This window comes from Rhinatrema bivittatum, chromosome 4 (genome assembly GCF_901001135.1).
Source record: "Rhinatrema bivittatum chromosome 4, aRhiBiv1.1, whole genome shotgun sequence".
NCBI classification, from domain to species: Eukaryota; Metazoa; Chordata; class Amphibia; order Gymnophiona; family Rhinatrematidae; genus Rhinatrema; species Rhinatrema bivittatum.
In genome coordinates, this window is record NC_042618.1 from 362,707,323 (window position 1) to 362,724,806 (window position 17,484).

The 17,484-nt window shown below is 47.9% G+C and overlaps 1 protein-coding gene across 2 annotated transcripts in view; it reads left to right on the forward strand.

The window, feature by feature from the left end:
• Nucleotides 1–17,484, forward strand: part of ATG7 (autophagy related 7) — a 533,052-nt gene that overhangs the window by 99,226 nt on the left and 416,342 nt on the right. For both annotated transcript variants that reach the window (XM_029600773.1, XM_029600774.1), the window contains exons 11-12: nt 1,454–1,598; nt 2,829–2,987. In XM_029600773.1, the coding sequence (XP_029456633.1) occupies nt 1,454–1,598; nt 2,829–2,987 (304 nt within the window). The remainder of the gene's footprint in view (nt 1–1,453; nt 1,599–2,828; nt 2,988–17,484) is intronic.

A 17,484-nucleotide genomic window follows, 5' to 3' on the forward strand; every position in this document is an offset into this window, starting at 1 on the left:
GATTGGCTACTATTCATAGGTAGATCCAAATCAATCATTGAGAATTAAACTCCTGGAGTGATGTGGCAGCATCTGCAAGTAAGCGTCCCAAATCTCCAAGAATCGTCGACGCCTGTGTGGCGTGAGTCGGGAATCCATGTCTTCCATACGCATTAGGTGATGCAGGTGGTTCCTCCAAGTCCAGAACAGCGGAGGGTCCTTGCTGCGCCACTGCGTCAGTATTACCTTTTTTCCCACCAAGCATGCTTTTAAGATAAACAGTCCCATCCAGCGTCTCTTTACAGGAAGTTTGGGCAGACAACCAAACAAAAAAACCATGGGTGTTATAGGTAGCGTGTAATCCAGTAAATGCATAAGAAATTGAGCAATACGACCCCAAAACCTCCTCACTGGGGGACAGGCCCAGAACGCATGGGAGAGTGTGCCTACCGCTCCACCACAGCGGACACAAGTGTCCAAAAGAGCAATCCGGGAGTGATAGGCAACTTGTTCAGTCACATTTGCCTGATAGAGAAACTTAAATTGCATCTCCCGATAGTACATGCCCTGTACCATAGAAGATATGGTCCGGAAGCAAGTTCTAAGGGTATGCAGTGTCAGCACGACCAGCCCATCCCTATTCCATCGCTCCACCAGACCCTGTAGGTCAACCGCCTTAGAGGATTTGACCAAGGCCTTATAATATTGGGACAGTGATGGTATCTTCTCACCTGGTTTGGAAACGCTGAGGCCCTCGGCACTCTGCACCGGAGGCAGCCATCTTGCCTAAAGAGAGCGAAAGGGGAGATAAAGAGGTAAGGCAGAGCGGTCGCAGCCATCTGCGACCGATGAACGCAACACTCTTATGAGCCCCTTTCCATCATTTCCATCCCCTTTCGAAACCCTTCACTTACTCTATTTCATTACCCCAAAATCACCCTGATTCACTCACTCCCCCATCCCACAGATCCCTCACTTTCCTGGTTCACTCCCTCCCATCCCCAGTTCATCACTTACTTCTCCTGGTTCCCCCCTCCTCCTCGATCTTCATTCAGTTCTATTCTCCCAATCCACTGCCACCAATATCTCTGAGCTGGAGAATATAGAGGTGGAGCTCATTTTGTATACTGGTGATGCAGGCTCAGCCGTCCTCTTTTATAATTAGATATTGATGTTCTTGAGCTTTGGCTAGCATATAGGTCCCCCTTTCACATTTTTACCATCTCTGATCTTATACATAAGTTCCCAAGATACACATATTATCATCATCAATGAATAACATATGTTGGTCCAATAAAAAAAAAAAAAACCCACCCCAACTGGCATTTTTTCAGGACTACTACTTTTATTATATCTCTATACTACAATGTTTGTAATGATAATTAAGCAGCATGTTTTTTAAAACTAGTGCATCAGGCCATGCATAGACCATCAATTATTTTGTTTTTTGTTTTTTTTTAACTGCTTCCTGTAGACTAGCAGAGTCATCAGTGGACCTTAATCTTAAATTGATGCGCTGGCGGCTGGTTCCTACTCTGGACTTGGAAAAGGTTGTGTCAACTAAGTGTCTTCTGCTAGGAGCTGGTACATTGGGTTGTAATGTGGCCAGAACGTTAATGGTAAGTGCATATATTACTCTAGAGAGAAACCCAAATTATACAGACACTCAATACATCACATTTCTTTTGTTCTACAAATAACAGTCTTTGGTCATTTGTCCCATGAATCTGTGTTCTAAACAGGTTGGCATGCATAACCACAGTTTACAGTACTACTCTGCCTGCCATGGAGTGATTATAATAATCTGCCTCCATGGTTCCCAGCGCTTACCTCACCCTGTGACTTCTGAGTCTTCTCTCTGAATTTATTTCCTGCTATACATTGGCGCATTTGTTTTACATTTTGTTTGATGAACTTTTGAATTTTGCACTGCTATCTGAACAAATGGAAAAAAAATGCTTGTATCAATTATGAGCCACATGTCCCAGGATAGATGCAAAATACAGTTAGGGCTTGATTTTCAGAGCAACTTATGCACATAAAACCCTGTCTTATGCGCTTACAACTGGAGTCCAGTGTGCATAAAAGTATGTGTGTACTTTTGTGTGTACTGGGGGTTGGTGTTTTGGAGGGTAGAGTTGTATTGGAAGTTGGGACTATGATATGACCTATGCATAATCGTTCTTATTTTCGAAAGAATATGTGTAAACTACCATATACAAGTTCTTCCCTGCCTAGAGCAGGTATAAGTTTGTGCATGGACTATTCTGTGCATACCCAGTCAATTAAGGAAAGATTTTCAAAGTGAACTTATATGCATAAATTTGCTTTGAATATCCTTGATAAAGTCTTCATGTACAAGCTACATGCAGAGTTTACTGCTATGTGGGAAGTTATAAAATTACATTCCTTATGTATATGACTTTTAATGAATTTATTGAATAGGAAGATTGTCCATTGCATAGTAAATAGCATAGTGCTTCCTCAGGGTAGTCTGTATAATCACTGTCTTAAGTTTGCTGTGCAAAATGAATCATGTGTTTGCCCTGCATGCAGAACAGTATTACAGTTTTGAATACACATTCACAATATAAACAAAACCATGCTTTGATATGCAGCATAGCTTTAACTTCAGATGCAATATCAATGAGTAATATCTATCTCTAAATAAATACAGTACACTGTATTGAATTACATTATCAGAAATAATGCATTTCCTGTCTTTTTGAGGGAATTATCTTATGTTAAATGTCCTGTAAATGGAAAGCTGCTTTTGTTTAACAGATTAAATATGACCATTTAGACTTAGTAGTTAAAAAATGAAAAGAAGATTTGTTTCTTTTCTCTAGGGCTGGGGAGTCAGGCATATCACATTTGTGGACAATGCAAAAATCTCTTATTCTAACCCTGTCCGCCAGCCTCTGTATGAGTTTGAAGACTGTCTCAGTGGAGGGAAATCTAAGGCCCTTGCAGCAGCAGATAGACTTCAAAAAATATTCCCTGGAGTGGTAAGTAAAACCTGACAAAAAGGTGTGAGTAAACACCTTCTTCAAAAATAGGAACAGGTGTAAAATTAGAGAGGCATTGAAGCCACAAGGGATCCTTGTCTTTCAGAGTGTTAAGTTAAAACAAAAGTAACAATGAAAATGTGATGCCATAATTTGTAGAAAATTGTGGCAGTTTTGTTTTTTTAATTGAAAGCCTCATGGGGTAAAGGTCTAGCATAATAGACAGCCTCTCTTTCTTCAGATTTCTCAACCATTCTAAAAATGGTGACTCATCGTGCTCTTGTTAATCAGAGAAAATTCAAGTTTTATAGGTTCGAATGAAAAGCACAGTGGGAAGGACACAACACAGTCTTCATTGTAGGAAGTGAGAGCTATTATGTTTGGATGGTTCTGTAATTTGTTTAAGAAAGCTTCTAATTCTGGCTGCTAAGGTCAAAGGGGGGACTATGGCCTTGTTCTAATTTGACAGCTATTCTTTGTTGCCGCTTTGGTATAAGGTCGCCATTACAAAAAACAATTTCCAGAGCCATTTGTGTGGTTATACGTGTTTACATGGCATTGTACAGAATTTTTTAGTTTGTTTAGAATTGTTGACACTAATTTGAGCAATGAATTTGTGGTTAAGCTTTTAGAAGTACTCTTGAAGATAGTAATTTTTGCAAGTAAAATAGTAGTTCCAAGTTTCCTGAACAGGTGTGAAATTCAGAAAAAATAAAAAAGTAAAATATAACTTGTGTATCCAGATTGCTAAAGGATTACAGCTTTTTGGCCTTTATAAAAAAGCAGTCTTGCTGCATAGATAATTCATTCTAGACAGTGAAGGATGTATTGATTTGTATACTATGATTAGTGACTACCACAACAAACCATATTTCACAGTGACCTATAGGAGCTATTCATAGGACACACTGTCATGTTCATTGTGTATCACATGGGCAATACTCAAAACGGATTACTACTGTAATACAGGCAGTCCTCAACTTATGCTGTTTCAAGTTAAAACTATTCAAATTACAGTGGTTCTAAACTGGCACCCATTTAACTTACAATGTTTGTTTCAGCTTTAAGATATCCTAAAATCTCCCAGCAGATGTGCGTTGGTACTTTGATGGCAGTGGAGCACAATGAAATGATGTCAGCAGAAAGAATGCCAGGGACTTCCTCTCCTCAGAATGATGATAGTGCAGTGTCCTGTAGGCATACCTTGGGACTCTCCTCTTCAGATAAACAAAATGTAATGCTTTAAAATGTGCTTTTCACAGTACTATGTATTAATAAATTCCAGGTTATTTTGGTGAAAATATAGGGTATTGGGCCTTGGTTCTGGAACCATTCCCCCATTTATAACAGTGTTCTTATGGGTCAATTAGTTTTGACTTAAAAAAATTTTTTGACTTAAGTTTTGGTTTTCAGGAACCAATTATGTCATAAGTCTAATGACTTTCTGTAATACTCTGATATTGTTGAGCATGTTATTTGATTATATCAGTTTTCTTTAAGGGTGCATGATATTCATTCAGATTTCACAGCTGTTCTTAATATATGTGCTTTTAAGTAAATTAGAATTTTCCTAGTGTGTAGACAGATGGACTCAGGACCAGTGGGTTTTGCTCTTCTGCCAGCAGATGGATATGGAGCAAGCTGATATCACAGTATATATACACTCCTGCAGTGACCTCAGCCTACCAGTATTTGCCGTCTCCAGCAGATGGTGGACGTGTATCTCCCTGTGGGGATTACTTTAGATTTTGGAAGGAAAATGAAAAAAAAAAAAAAAAAAAGGACCTACTCTCCTGTGGTGATAACAGATGGTCCCTCCCCCAGTTGAGAATTCCTGAGGTGGTTTCCATGGTCCCTTAGAGGTGTGCCTTGGTCTGGTACACATTATTCTCACAGGAAAAGCAGGATGGTAGTCTTCACATAAGGGTGACCTCACAGGATGGAGCCCAATCATGGAAAACTTCTGTCATAATTTCCAGAACTTTGACTGGCCTCTACTGGGCATGCTCAGCATGGCACTACCCTGCAGCCAGCAGGGGTCCCCCTTCAGTCTTCTTTTTTCCGCACAGCAGTAGCCTTACGGTTAAGGAGCTCTGCAGAGATTCCTGACAGGAATTTTCCTCACGGAATTACTAAAAGTTAAATTGCCCCACAGGGGTCCCTCTAACTTTTTCAAGCCGCAGTACTCCGATAAGTTTTTACCCTTGTTTCCGTCGATTACCATCGAGTTTGGCCCTCGCGGCCTTCTGGCTGTCGACCGTTCCACGGCTCAATTTTTTTCCATGGCCATAACGTCGGGGTTCCGTCGGTGCCTGGACTGTAATTGCACCATGTCCATCACACCCCCATAAAGTCTGTGTAATGTGTCTTGGAAGAGAGCACGATGTCTTGACCAAAAGGTCGCAAGGCCAGAATGGAGAAGATGGAACATCACTTCCGTGCTCAAAACCTGACTCTGTCCATTGCATCGACGTCGTCAGAACCGGCACCGTCAACTTCGCGCCAGCACCGACCACCGGCCAGTGACCGTCCGGCATCGACGACATCTCTGCCTACGACACCCTCTACTCCCCCTCAGGACCGAGGGGATTGTAGAGACAAACATCGGCATAGAAAGTCTCGGACCATCGAGGGAGCGAAATCATTGACCTCGCCATTGTCCAAGTCGCCGTCGAAGAAACCCCGTCCAGAAAAGGCACCGACCTTTTCGGCGACCGGGTCACCGAGGCAACCCTCCCCCGAAAGGGCATTGGGAGCCGTGACTCCGCCTTTAACAGTGGTCCCTCTGGCTATGCCTCTGCCTCCTTCTTCTGTTCCAGAGCTGGGGGCTGCTTGCTCCACGTCTCCGAGAAGAACTGGACCGGATGGTTCAGGAGGCCATCCTCAAGGCGATGCAATGACTTCAGGTTCCTCCAGCACTGACACCGGTACCGATTGTGGAACCGATCACTGACCCGATTCCAGCAGCATTGGCACCGCTGCTCTCCAGGATGGAAGCGCTCATTGCCGCTTTTCCACCGATGGTCCCTGGGTCACCGATGGCACAGGTGCCCTCCCTTGTCCTTGGGAGGAGAAACACCATTTCACATTCCTCCTTCGGGAGTTCTGCCTCAGCCATCGATAACGATACGTCCATCGCCACCGATCCAACCATCTGTGCCAATACACCCGTCGGCACCACAGAGTCATCCATCGATGCCCTTGATGCCTGCGCCGGTGCCTTTGATGCCTTCATCGGTGCCTCCAATTATTCCTTCGATTCCTTCGGAGCCTAGATCAGGACCTTCAGGTATCCCACCATCCCGTCACCCTCTACATCCTAGAGGGGCAGGGGCTGATCCCTATGATACCTGGAATGATGATTCCTCACCAGACACTGATGATTTGCCTTCACCACCTTCACCCACTGAAAGTAGAAAGCATTCTCCTCCAGAGGACCTTTCCTTTATAAATTTTGTGAAGGAAATGTCTGAATTGGTTCCCTTCCAATTACAGACTGAGCAGGATGATAGGCATCAGATGATGGAGTTGCTCCAATTCCTGGATGCCCCCAAAGTAATAACCTCCATCCCTATCCACCAGGTTCTTCTGGGTCTCCTAAAGAAGAACTGGGAACATCCTGGCTCCATTGCTCCAGTCCACAGGAAAGCTGACACTACATAGTTGGTGCAGTCAGCTCCGGGCTTTTAGAAACCACAATTGGATCACCAATCTATAGTGGTAGAATCAGCACAGAAGAGAGCAAAGAGGCCAAAATCTCAAACTTCTTTTCCCCCTGACAAGGAACAGAAGTTTCTAGATGCCATTGGCCGCCGAGTCTACCAAGGATCAATGCTCATCTCCCGAATTGCTGCTTACCAACTCTATATGACCCAATATAACAGGGTCATTTTTAAGCAGATACAAGACTTGACAGACTCCCTGCCTTAGCAATTTCAAGATCAGCTCCAAACCCTAATAAACAAGGGTTTTGAGGCAGGCAAGCATGAGATCAGATCTTCTTATGATATCTTTGATACTGCTACAAAAAGGGTATTTGCAGCTGCTATTTCGGTGAGAAGGTGGGCCTGGCTTAAGTCTTCTGACCTTCGCCCTGAGGTACAAGACAGGTTATCTGACCTGCCCTGTGTAGGAGATAATCTGTTTGGCGAACAGATTCAATGGACGGTGGCGGAACTTAAGGACCATCATGAGACCCTAAGACAGCTCTCTCTGATGCCTTCTGACTATTCTTCTAAACAGCCCTTCAGAAAGGACTCTAAAAAGTCATTCTTCCGCCTGAAGAAGTCCTACCCGCCATCAGCCAGATCCTGTGCCACGAGACCTTTTCAAAAAGCACAGTCTCGTCAAACACATAAACAAAAACCGCAAGCAGCTCCTCAGCCAGGGCCTGCTTCAGGTTTTTGACTTCCACCTAGAGAGAAGTAGCCAGCTTCCATTGCCTCATATACCAGTGGGAGGTCGATTGTGCCACTTTCACAACATATGGCACTTAATCACCTCAGACCAACAGGTACTGGTGATAATTGCTCAGGGTTACCATCTGAACTTTCTCTCCGTGCCACCGGACTCCCCACCTCTACCGACGTGGAGAACATCCAATCACTCCATCCATCTGGATCAAGAGGTCTCCCTCCTTCTCCAATCCAAGGCAATAGAACCTATTCCCTACTCTCAAAGGTTGTTTGGCTCTGGTTGCCTATTAGGGAGAGAGCGGAGTTCGAACTCCTGCACTTCTCCTTGGGGACTCCCTGCTCAGCTGTTTTTCTCTCTGCTTTGCGGCTGAGCTGCTTTTTTATGCCACGTTCAAATTTTTGTCTTGCGTGTGGAGAGCCGGCCTCTCGGCTCTCCCAAGATGGGTGTGCTCCAGATGCCTGTTGGGTGGGGAGGACCCCTCCTCGGTAACACAAAAAACTTTAGCCCAGGGACGTGCTCCCCGATGCATGGCCAGGCCGTTTCCGAGCTGACAAACTGCGGGAACGGTGGCCATTTTGGGAATCTCTCCTGATGCTGATTCTGCTTCTCAGGGAGCAGAGGAGCAGGATCTGACCGTTTTACCCCACCCGATTTGAGCCCAGTGCGCTCTCAGGGGGATGCCCCGGACCCCCCTCCCCCTCCCCCCCGGGAAAATCAGTTTGGGCCCGATTTTCTTCTGATTTTGTGCTCCTGCTACACAAATCATACTTGGCTGGCCTACAAGAGGAGGAGGACCTCCCACTAGTTCCCCCCCCCTGAAGATTCCTCGGATGCCCACTCCGCTACCTGTCACGGTTCCGGATTCACAGGGCCCCGTCTGGGTGCGGGTGGTCCCGGGGGCCCCCCTCCCTGTGGATCCCCCACAACCTTCCGCCGACCCCCTTCAGGATCTGGATGAGGATTTTTTGGCGCAGGCCCCCCCCCGCTCGAGGGCGATGATCCCCGCATACTCCGCCTTTTTCAGTGGGAGGAGCTGGAGCCCCTCATCCTTTTCATTCTGCAGGAATTTGGGATTGATGCTCCTCCGGAGGATACAGTGATGGCTGCGATGCCACCTAACGTGGACCCAGTCCTGGCAGGACTTAGGGCGCTCCCGCGTACATTTCCATTCCATCCTATGCATAGGTTGCTTCTCCTACGGGAATGGGAAGCTCCAGAGATGGCTCTCTGAGTCGGGAGAGCTATGGATAAGCTCTACCCACTTCCCGAAGATTGCTTGGATATGCTGAAGATTCCCAAGGTGGATTCTTCCGTCTCTGCGGTCACCAAGCATACCACAATTCCAGTGGTAGGCGCTACGGCTTTGAAGGATGTTCAAGACCGCAAGCTCAAATTTTTTCTCAAGCGCATTTTTGAGGTGTTAGCTTTAGGGGTTCAGGCGACAATCTGCAGCAGTCTCATGCAGTGAGTGAGCCTTAGGTGGGTCCAACAATTACTTGGCACCCAAGACCTCCCACCTGCGGAGGCAGAGCGGGCGGAACGTTTGGAGGGCGCTATTGCTTATGGCGCGGATGCCCTGTATGACTTGCTCCACATACAGGCCAAGGCAATGGTTTCCGCTGTTTCGGCCAGATGCCTCCTTTGGCTGCGCAACTGGTCTGCAGATTCCTCGTCCAAGGCTCAGCTGGGAACGCTCCCCTTTAAGGGTAAGTTGCTTTTCGGAGAGGACCTGGAACAGCTTATTAAATCTTTGGGTGAAAATAAAGTCCATAAGCTGCTGGAAGACCATCCTAAACAGTCTAAGTCTTTCTTCCCGACGCGTTCCCGCTTCCGGGGACAGCGTCGGTACAACATCCGGAGGCGCGGTTCCTTCCCAAGGGATGATACCTCCAGGTCCCAGTCCTGGTCTCATTCCTTTCAGCGCCGTCGTGCCTTCCGAGATGTAGCCAGCAACACCCGGCCATCAAGTCCGCTCCACAATGAGATCCGGCCGGTCCATTCCTCCGCACGAAACTTAGGCGGGCGTCTTTCTCTGTTTTGAGAGGAGTGGGCCAAAATTACGTCCGATCAATGGGTCCTTGAGGTGATAGAATTTGCCCGGGACCTGCTGGATCTTCATCTAGTCTCTCCTTGCGGTCGGCTCAAGAGACCTGTGGTGTCTGCCAAACCTTAGCCAGGCTCCAGGAGCTCGGGGCGATAATTCCGGTACCGGGGCAGGAACAAGGCACCGGCCAGTATTCTATTTACTTCGGCGTGCCCAAAAAGGACGCCTTCCGGCCAATCCTGGACCTCAAGCGAATCAACCTAGCCCTCAGGGTACCCCATTTCCGAATGGAAACCCTGAGGGCGGTGATAGCGGCGGTCCGTCCAGGAGAATTCCTAGCCTCTCTCGACTTAACAGAGGCTTACCTTCACATCCCGATTCGACCAGAGCATCAGAAGTATCTCCGATTCCATATCCTGGATCAGCACTTCCAATTCCGGGCACTTCCCTTCGGCCTTGCCACCGCTCCCCGCACCTTTACCAAGATCATGGTAGTAGTGGTGGCTGCTCTCCGCCGAGAAGGAATCCTAGTCCACCCTTATCTGGACGACTGGCTTGTGCGGGCCAAGTCATCTGCTCTTTGCGGTCAAGCAGTCGACTGGGTTCTTGCTCTCCTCACTTTGCTCGGCTGGATAATTAACTTTTCCAAAAGCATTCTTCAGCCCTCCCAGGTTCTGGAATTTCTGGGAGCTCGCGTCGATACCCGGGTGGGAAAAGTATTTCTTCCGGATGCTCAGGCGCTCAAACTCACCAATCAAGTGCGCAGCTTTATTTCCCTGCCGCTTCCCACGGCATGGGATTACCTGCAGGTGCTGGGGACCATGGCCTCCACTATCGATCTGGTCCCCTGGGCTTTTGCGCATATGCGTCCATTACAGAAAGTGTTATTGTCCTGCTGGCACCAGGTGTCCGAACAATTCCAGGAGGTCCTACCTCTCTCCGACTCTACCATTGCACACATGCACCAGCGACAGCCACCACTGTATCTCCTGAAGGGGATGCCCCTTCTGACTCTCTCATGGGTAATAGTCACGACGGACGCCAGTCTCTCCGGGTGGGGGGCGGTCTGTCAATCACAAATGACTCAAGGACACTGGTCCCCAGTCCAGTCCCGTTGGCATATCAATCGTTTGGAAGCCTGTGTGATGCGCCTGGCTCTCAAGGTCTTTCTTCCACTAATCCACCGCAAAGCGGTACGTGTTCTCTCGGACAATTCCACCACGGTGGCCTACATCAATCGTCAGGGGGGCACCCGAAGTCGCCTGGTGGTGCTGGAAGCCAGCAAGCTCTTCGCCTGGGCGGAGAGACACTTGGATCATCTAGCGGCCTCCCACATAACAGGCAAGGAGAATGTTCAAGCCAACTTCCTCAGCCGACAGCGTCTCAATCCCGGCGAGTGGGAGTTGTCTGAAGAGGCAAAGGATCTGATTTTTCGCAGGTGGGGTCCTCTTCACCTGGATCTGATGGCGACGTTAGCCAACGCCAAGGCTCCCAGATTCTTCAGCTGCTGGAGGGAGCATTGCGCGGAGGGAGTGGATGCGTTGGCCCTCCCTTGGCAGCCCGACATTCTCCTCTACGTGTTTCCACCTTGGCCCCTCATCGGAAAAATTCTCAGGAGAATAGAGCTGCGCCGGGGACCAGTTGTTCTCATGGCCCCCGAGTGGCCTCACAGGCCGTGGTTCGCGGATCTGGTAAATCTGGTGACGGACGGTCCCCTTCGCTTTGACCGTCTTCCCCCAGCTACTTCGGCAGGGTCCCGTATTTTTCGACCAGGCGGATCACTTTTGTCTAGGCCAGGCTTTTGAACGGCGCCGTTTAAAGCGAAAGGGGTACAAGGCAGAGGTTATCTCTACTCTGCTTTGGGCTCGTAAGCAGTCTACTTCCCTGGCTTATGTCCGCATCTGGAAAGTTTTTGAGACTGCCTGCGCGGAATTGGGTATCTCGGCTCGTTCGCCGTCGGTCTCTATGGTTCTCACTTTCCTTCAGTAGGGCCTCTCCAAGGGCCTTTCCGTCGGCTTGTTGCGCGTTCAGGTCTCTGCTCTCGGTTCCCTACTGGGTACCATTGAGGGCCATGCGGTGGCCTCTCACCAAAACGTCAGTCGTTTTCTTAGGGGTGCTAAGCACCTAAAGCCGCCCGTCGGGCCACTTGTCTTTTGTGGAACCTCAGTTTGGTTCTTCGGGTTCTCTGTGCAGCTCCTTTCGAACCTCTTCATCGGGCTACTCTTAAGGACTTGACGCTTAAGACTGTTTTTCTGGTTGCCATTTGCTTCGCTAGGAGGGTGTCTGAGCTTCAAGCTCTGTCTTACAGAGATCCTTTTCTGCGTTTTTCGGATTTGGTCATCTCTCTCAAAACCGTACCTTCTTTCTTGCCGAAGGTAGTTTCCTCCTTTCACGTCAATCAGTCAGTGGAACTCCCCACCTTTTCTTCTGAGGATACAGCGGGGCCCGGAGGCAGTGATTTTCGTCATCTGGATGTTAAACGCATGCTACTACGTTACCTCTAGGTTACCAATGACTTTCGGGTCTCGGATCATCTTTTTGTTCTGTGGAGTGGCCCAAGGAAGGGCGACCAAGCTTCTAAGACTACGATCGCTCGGTGGTTAAAGGAGGCGATTTCTTCAGCCTATATCTGTAAAGGCCGGGCGGTCCCTGAGGGCTTGAAAGCTCATTCTTTGCATTCGCAAGCTACTTCTTGGGTGGAGAGCCAAGCGGTCTTTCCTCAGGAAATATGCAGGGCAGCTACGTGGAAATCCCTGCATACCTTTGCTCGTCATTACCGCCTTGACATTCAGGCGCCAGTGTTTGGTTCCTTCGGTTGGCAGGTACTTTGAGCGGGACTGTCTCGGTCCCACCCTTTGTAGGGAAGCTTTGGTACATCCCATGATCTGGACTGATCCGGGTACGTACAGGGAAAGGAAAATTAGTTCTTACCTGTTAATTTTCGTTCCTGTAATACCACGGATCAGTCGAGACGCCCTCCCGTATTCGGTCCGCTCGAATTATTCACTGTTCTATCCCTTCTTATAGGAATATTTTGTGTCTTTGCATGGCTTTCTTGGATTCTCATCACAGGCACCGGAAGCCTCTTTCACGATGATCTGGGGTAGTCATGCAAGAGCGCTTAGTCACACAGTTCATTCAATTGTTCTATTGTTTAATTGTTTTCACAATGTTAATAGTTAAGCTGTTACTTGCTTGATCTTATACCTTTACTGCTTTGACAATAGTTATACTGAAGGGCTGCAGGGTAGGCTCTGTCCTGATGATACCCTTTTCAGTTTTGGTCTGTCTCCATCTGCTGGACAGGAGGTTCAACCCATGGTCTGGACTGATCCGTGGTACTACAGGAACAAAAATTAACAGGTAAGAATTAATTTTCCTATTTATGGTGCTGGTGAGCAAGAAACCTAAGCACCTTTCTCTCTGTGTTGCTTGTCATATTCGAGCATCTCAGCTTGGAGTGCCCTTTAACATGTGTCTGCACTGTTTAGAGGCTCAGGGTGAATTGTTGTCTTCTGAATTTACTAAGCGTGGGTCCTCCCAGCCTGATGATGGTTTGGCTAAGGATTTGTCTGACAGTACACCAGACCTTGGGCCTTTTTTAACTGGTTCCTTCGCAGAAGAAGGTAGCTTGGTGGGTCCTGCTTCTGGGTTTGGCCTGGATCCTTCTGCCATTTCTTGGGTAGAATTTTTTTCAAGGATTGAAATCTTTTCTTCAGGTGCAGTTTCGGCCTTGACCAATCCTGTTAGGTTGGATCCTTAGCTGGTGGCCCCTCCCTCTTCCAGTTCTTTGTTTAGGCGCCAAAGCACAGCTCAGTTAGCTACGGGTATTCCCGATGGGACCCTGGATGGCACTGATGATGAGGCAGATCCTGACTTCCTGGAAGATGGGGAAATTACTCCAGGGCTGGAACCGTATCGGACCATGTTGCGGTTCTTTCATAGAAATGAACTACCGGCCCTGATTTCGCAGACCTTAAAGATGCTGGGTGTACCTGGAGCAGATTCCTTGTCTGAACCAAAGAAGAATCCCATTTTGCTTTCTTTGCGTAATGCCTCTTGTTTTTACCCTGTTATAGAAGCCATTCAAGAATTGATTGATCTTGAATAGGACACTCTGGAGGCAAATTTTAAAGGGGGACGGACACTGTAAGGCCTGTACCCCCGGGATCCTGCAGAGAGAGAGCGTTTGCGTTTTCTGAAAGTGGATGCGCTTGTCTGTGCCATCTCCAAGCAAACTATCCCTGTGGAGGGAGGAGCGGCCTTGAAGAATGTTCATGATAGGAGTATTGAGGCCATCCTTAAGCAAGTCTTTGAGGCAGTGGCAATGACCCTACAGATAGCTTCTTGTTGTGCCCTGGTGACTCGATCTTGTCTGCTTCTCTCTCAGGAAGTTGATGATTCTGGAGTGAGTTCTAGAGCAGTAATGGAGCCTGCCGCTGCCTTTTTAGCAGATGCAGGCTACAATTTGCTCCGTACCTCGACTAGAGGAATGGCTTCAGTGACAGCAACCAGGCCCGCAACTGTGGCTGTGGAATTGGTCAGCTGATGCAACCTCCAAAGCTAATCTTACGAAGATGCCTTTTACAGGATTGCTCTTGTTTGGGAGCGAGTTGGAGAATTTGGCTAGTAAGTGGGGTGAATCTCTGGTTCACCGATTGCTGGAGGATAAGAATCAGTTGCAGTGCCCTTTTGGTATGAGGGGTCATCCCAGAGGTTTCAAGCAGTTTCGTCCCTACAGAGGGTTGATCTTTCCGAGGACTTGGTATTTCAGCAGGTCTCTGTCCTTTCGTTCTAGACAGCCCAAGCGAGGAGCAGGCTCGGGCAGCGGCTCCTTAATCTCGCAATAAAGGTTTGCCAACCCACCCTCAGGAACAAGAGATAGGGGTGTCTCATTTCTGCTCTGATAGGCAATTCTAAGTAAGAAGGAATTTAGTAAGGGGTTCCCTTAAAGGTTATCCTCTTGACCTTAGAACACCTTCAGGTCTATACTGTAAAGTGCGGTTGGAGATTCCCCGTCTGCAACTCACTGTGGGCGCACAATTGGGACGTGTAAAGCAATCCTGCGATACAGTCTCCAGTTTCACGCGTCCTTAGCGCTTCTTGAAACCGACGCATAACCCTTTCCGCACCCAGCATGTATATCATATGTAAATGAACGAATTAGCTATTTAATGAAGGAATTAGCTATTCCCTCCGATACTGTGACGCGCGCTCCGATTATCTCCTTTGTAACCCGCTATTTTGCCGTGTCCTTAACCTGTTAGTTTACCGCCTACCCTCTACCTGGTGTTAGTCCTGCACCATGGACGACTTCCATATATACTAACCCGCTTTCAAACTGCATTCAGCCCTTCTTTTTGCATGAACGATGCTGCACAGAACTCCGATTGCATTAGTTATTTGCTTAAAAAATTATTTCATCCCGCATGTTCCGTATGGGAGCTGACAGCGGCTTACAAAAAAATTACAGTTCTCATAAAATGCTAAAGTTGTTATATATATATATCATCGCGGCGGGGGCGGGGGCGGGTGGGCGCGCGTTCGATCCAGGCGGCGGCGGGCACCGGCGGGCGGGCGCGCGTTCGATCCAGGCGGCGGGCACCGGCGGGCGGGTGGGCGCGCGTTCGATCCAGGTGGCGGTGGGTGCCGGCAAGCGGGTGGGCGTCTGTCCATTCAGGCGGCGGTGGGAGCCGGCGGGCGGGTGGGCGTCCGTTCATCGAGGCGGCAGGCGGGTGGGCGCCCGTTCATCCAGGCGGTGGCGGGAGCTAGTGGGCGGGTGGGCACGCGTTTGATCCAGGCGGCAGCGGGAGCCGGCAGGCGGGTGGGTGTCTGTCCATTCAGGCGGTGGCGGGAGCCGGCGGGTGGGCGCCCGTTCATTCAGGCAGCGGTGGGAGGCGGTGGGCGGGTGGGCGTGCGTTCATCCAGGCGGAGGGAGCCGGCGGCGAAAGCGGCCTCCAGCAGCCCCCGCCGGCAGTGAATGAATGCACGCCTGTTTACGCCCATGCAATTTCGGCGCTCAAGGCAGTCACATGCCGTGACGACAAGCGTTATGACGTCACGCCTTGAGCGCCGAAATTGCACGGGCGTAAACAGGCGTGCATTCATTCACTGCCGGCGGGGGCTGCTGGAGGCCGCTTTCGCCGCCTGCTCTCTCCGCCTGGATGAACAGGCGCCCACCCGCCTGCCGCCTCCCGCCGCCGCCTGGATAAACGCGCGTGGAGATGGGGGATTCGGAAAGTGACATCTAGGTATAATATATGTATATATATATATATATATATATATATAAACAACTTTTGTTTTAGTTTTGGTTGTTTTAGTTTTGATGGTTTCCCCCCTCCCGCCTTGCTTCGGGAGGGGGGAAACCATCCACTTCCTGGTACCTGTCATTTCAAATGTCATTTGAAATGACAGGTACCAGCGCACCCAGGATACTGTATAGGCGCTGTATTAAGCGCCTATACAGTAAAATGGGTTATGCGGGCCTAACGCTTCGCCTAACACTTCGCAGACGCGGCTTGCATTTGCAAGCAATTTGAATAGAGTATCGAGCGATATGTGAAGAGAACTGTGCGTGCGGGGAACGAGGGTGCGCCCTGCACTGCCGCACTCTTTCTAACATAGAAACATAGAAATGACGGCAGAAGAAGACCAAACGGCCCATCCAGTCTGCCCAGCAAGCCCCACACACCTCCTTCTCATACTTATCTATTTCTCTTAGCTCTTTGGTTCTATTTCCCTTCCACCCCCGCCACCAATGCAGGGAGCAGCGATGGAGCTGCATCCGGGCGAAACATCAAGCCTGATTAATTAGGGGTAGTAACTGCCGCAACAAGCAAGCCACACCCATGCTCACCTGCCCCACCCAGACCATGCCATTCAGCCCTTATTGGTTGTTTTTCTTCTCCCCTGCCGTTGAAGCAGGGAGCTATGCTGGATATGCGTCATAACTGTATCGACCTGCATGTCACATAAAGTTAACCAAAAAGTGCTTCTAAGAGTTGATGCGTTTGTGCTCAGTTAATTATTTATGAGATCAGAGACACTCAATAATTCAGTCAGAGATATTTTCTCAAGAAAGAATGATTTTTATTTTACATGAGGAAAGTATTTAATTGATCAAATCTTATCATAGATACAGGAAAATAAAAGATGTAAGATGGTTTCTTACCAAATACAAGTTAAATCAGCCAGGGTCTTGGGCATGCCATACTCTAGATAGGATAGCAGCCTCAAGTGTCTGGATGTCACAGGTATATAAACCCTTTCTCTTACTGAACTTTTATGGCTTATACTAATTTATTTCAATACAAATTAAGTTAAAGTATCTCAGAGATATCTGGCCTCATGTGTTCTAATTACTTATGCAATTACATATATAAGTCCGATTATATGCCCAGTAAAATTTAGCTATAAAAAGTCTTTGATCTTTACATCAGATGTGCTTCATTGAGACACCTGTGTGCCTTGATCTGGTATCATCTATCTATCTAATTGACAGAAGAACACCTGAGTACAGATAAAGAAATGTCAAAGTACCATAGGCATTGAGCATCTAAAACTCCTAATGATTAAATATGTGAAATACTTTTTGGAATAAGCATATGTCTATACTAATTACAGAAAGTCAAAAGACATCATTTATCTAGAGTTTGATGTTAATTAAGACACAAACTCTGGGAACTTTGCCATGCTAGAATACATCAATCACGAAGGTCATTCTCTGTTTCTTAAATTAACAAAGTGCTGGCTGTTTTCCCAGTTCTAATAACTGCAGGTGTTTCGAAGGAAGGAGAAAAAAAAAGTATTCTTTTTAAGAATATAGAAAAAAATTATACTAGGAAGCTGCATGTCAGCAGAAACTGCAGTGCAGGACTGGTTAGTTCAGAGTTGCAGAATGGTTCAGGGGTTACTGATTTTCTGTGTTTTAGAGGTACAGGGGGCCACCTCTCTCTCTTTTATCTGAGGTGGGTTGAGTTCACATTGGATCAGTGGGTCCTGGAGGTGATATGAGAAGGATATGTACTGGAGTTT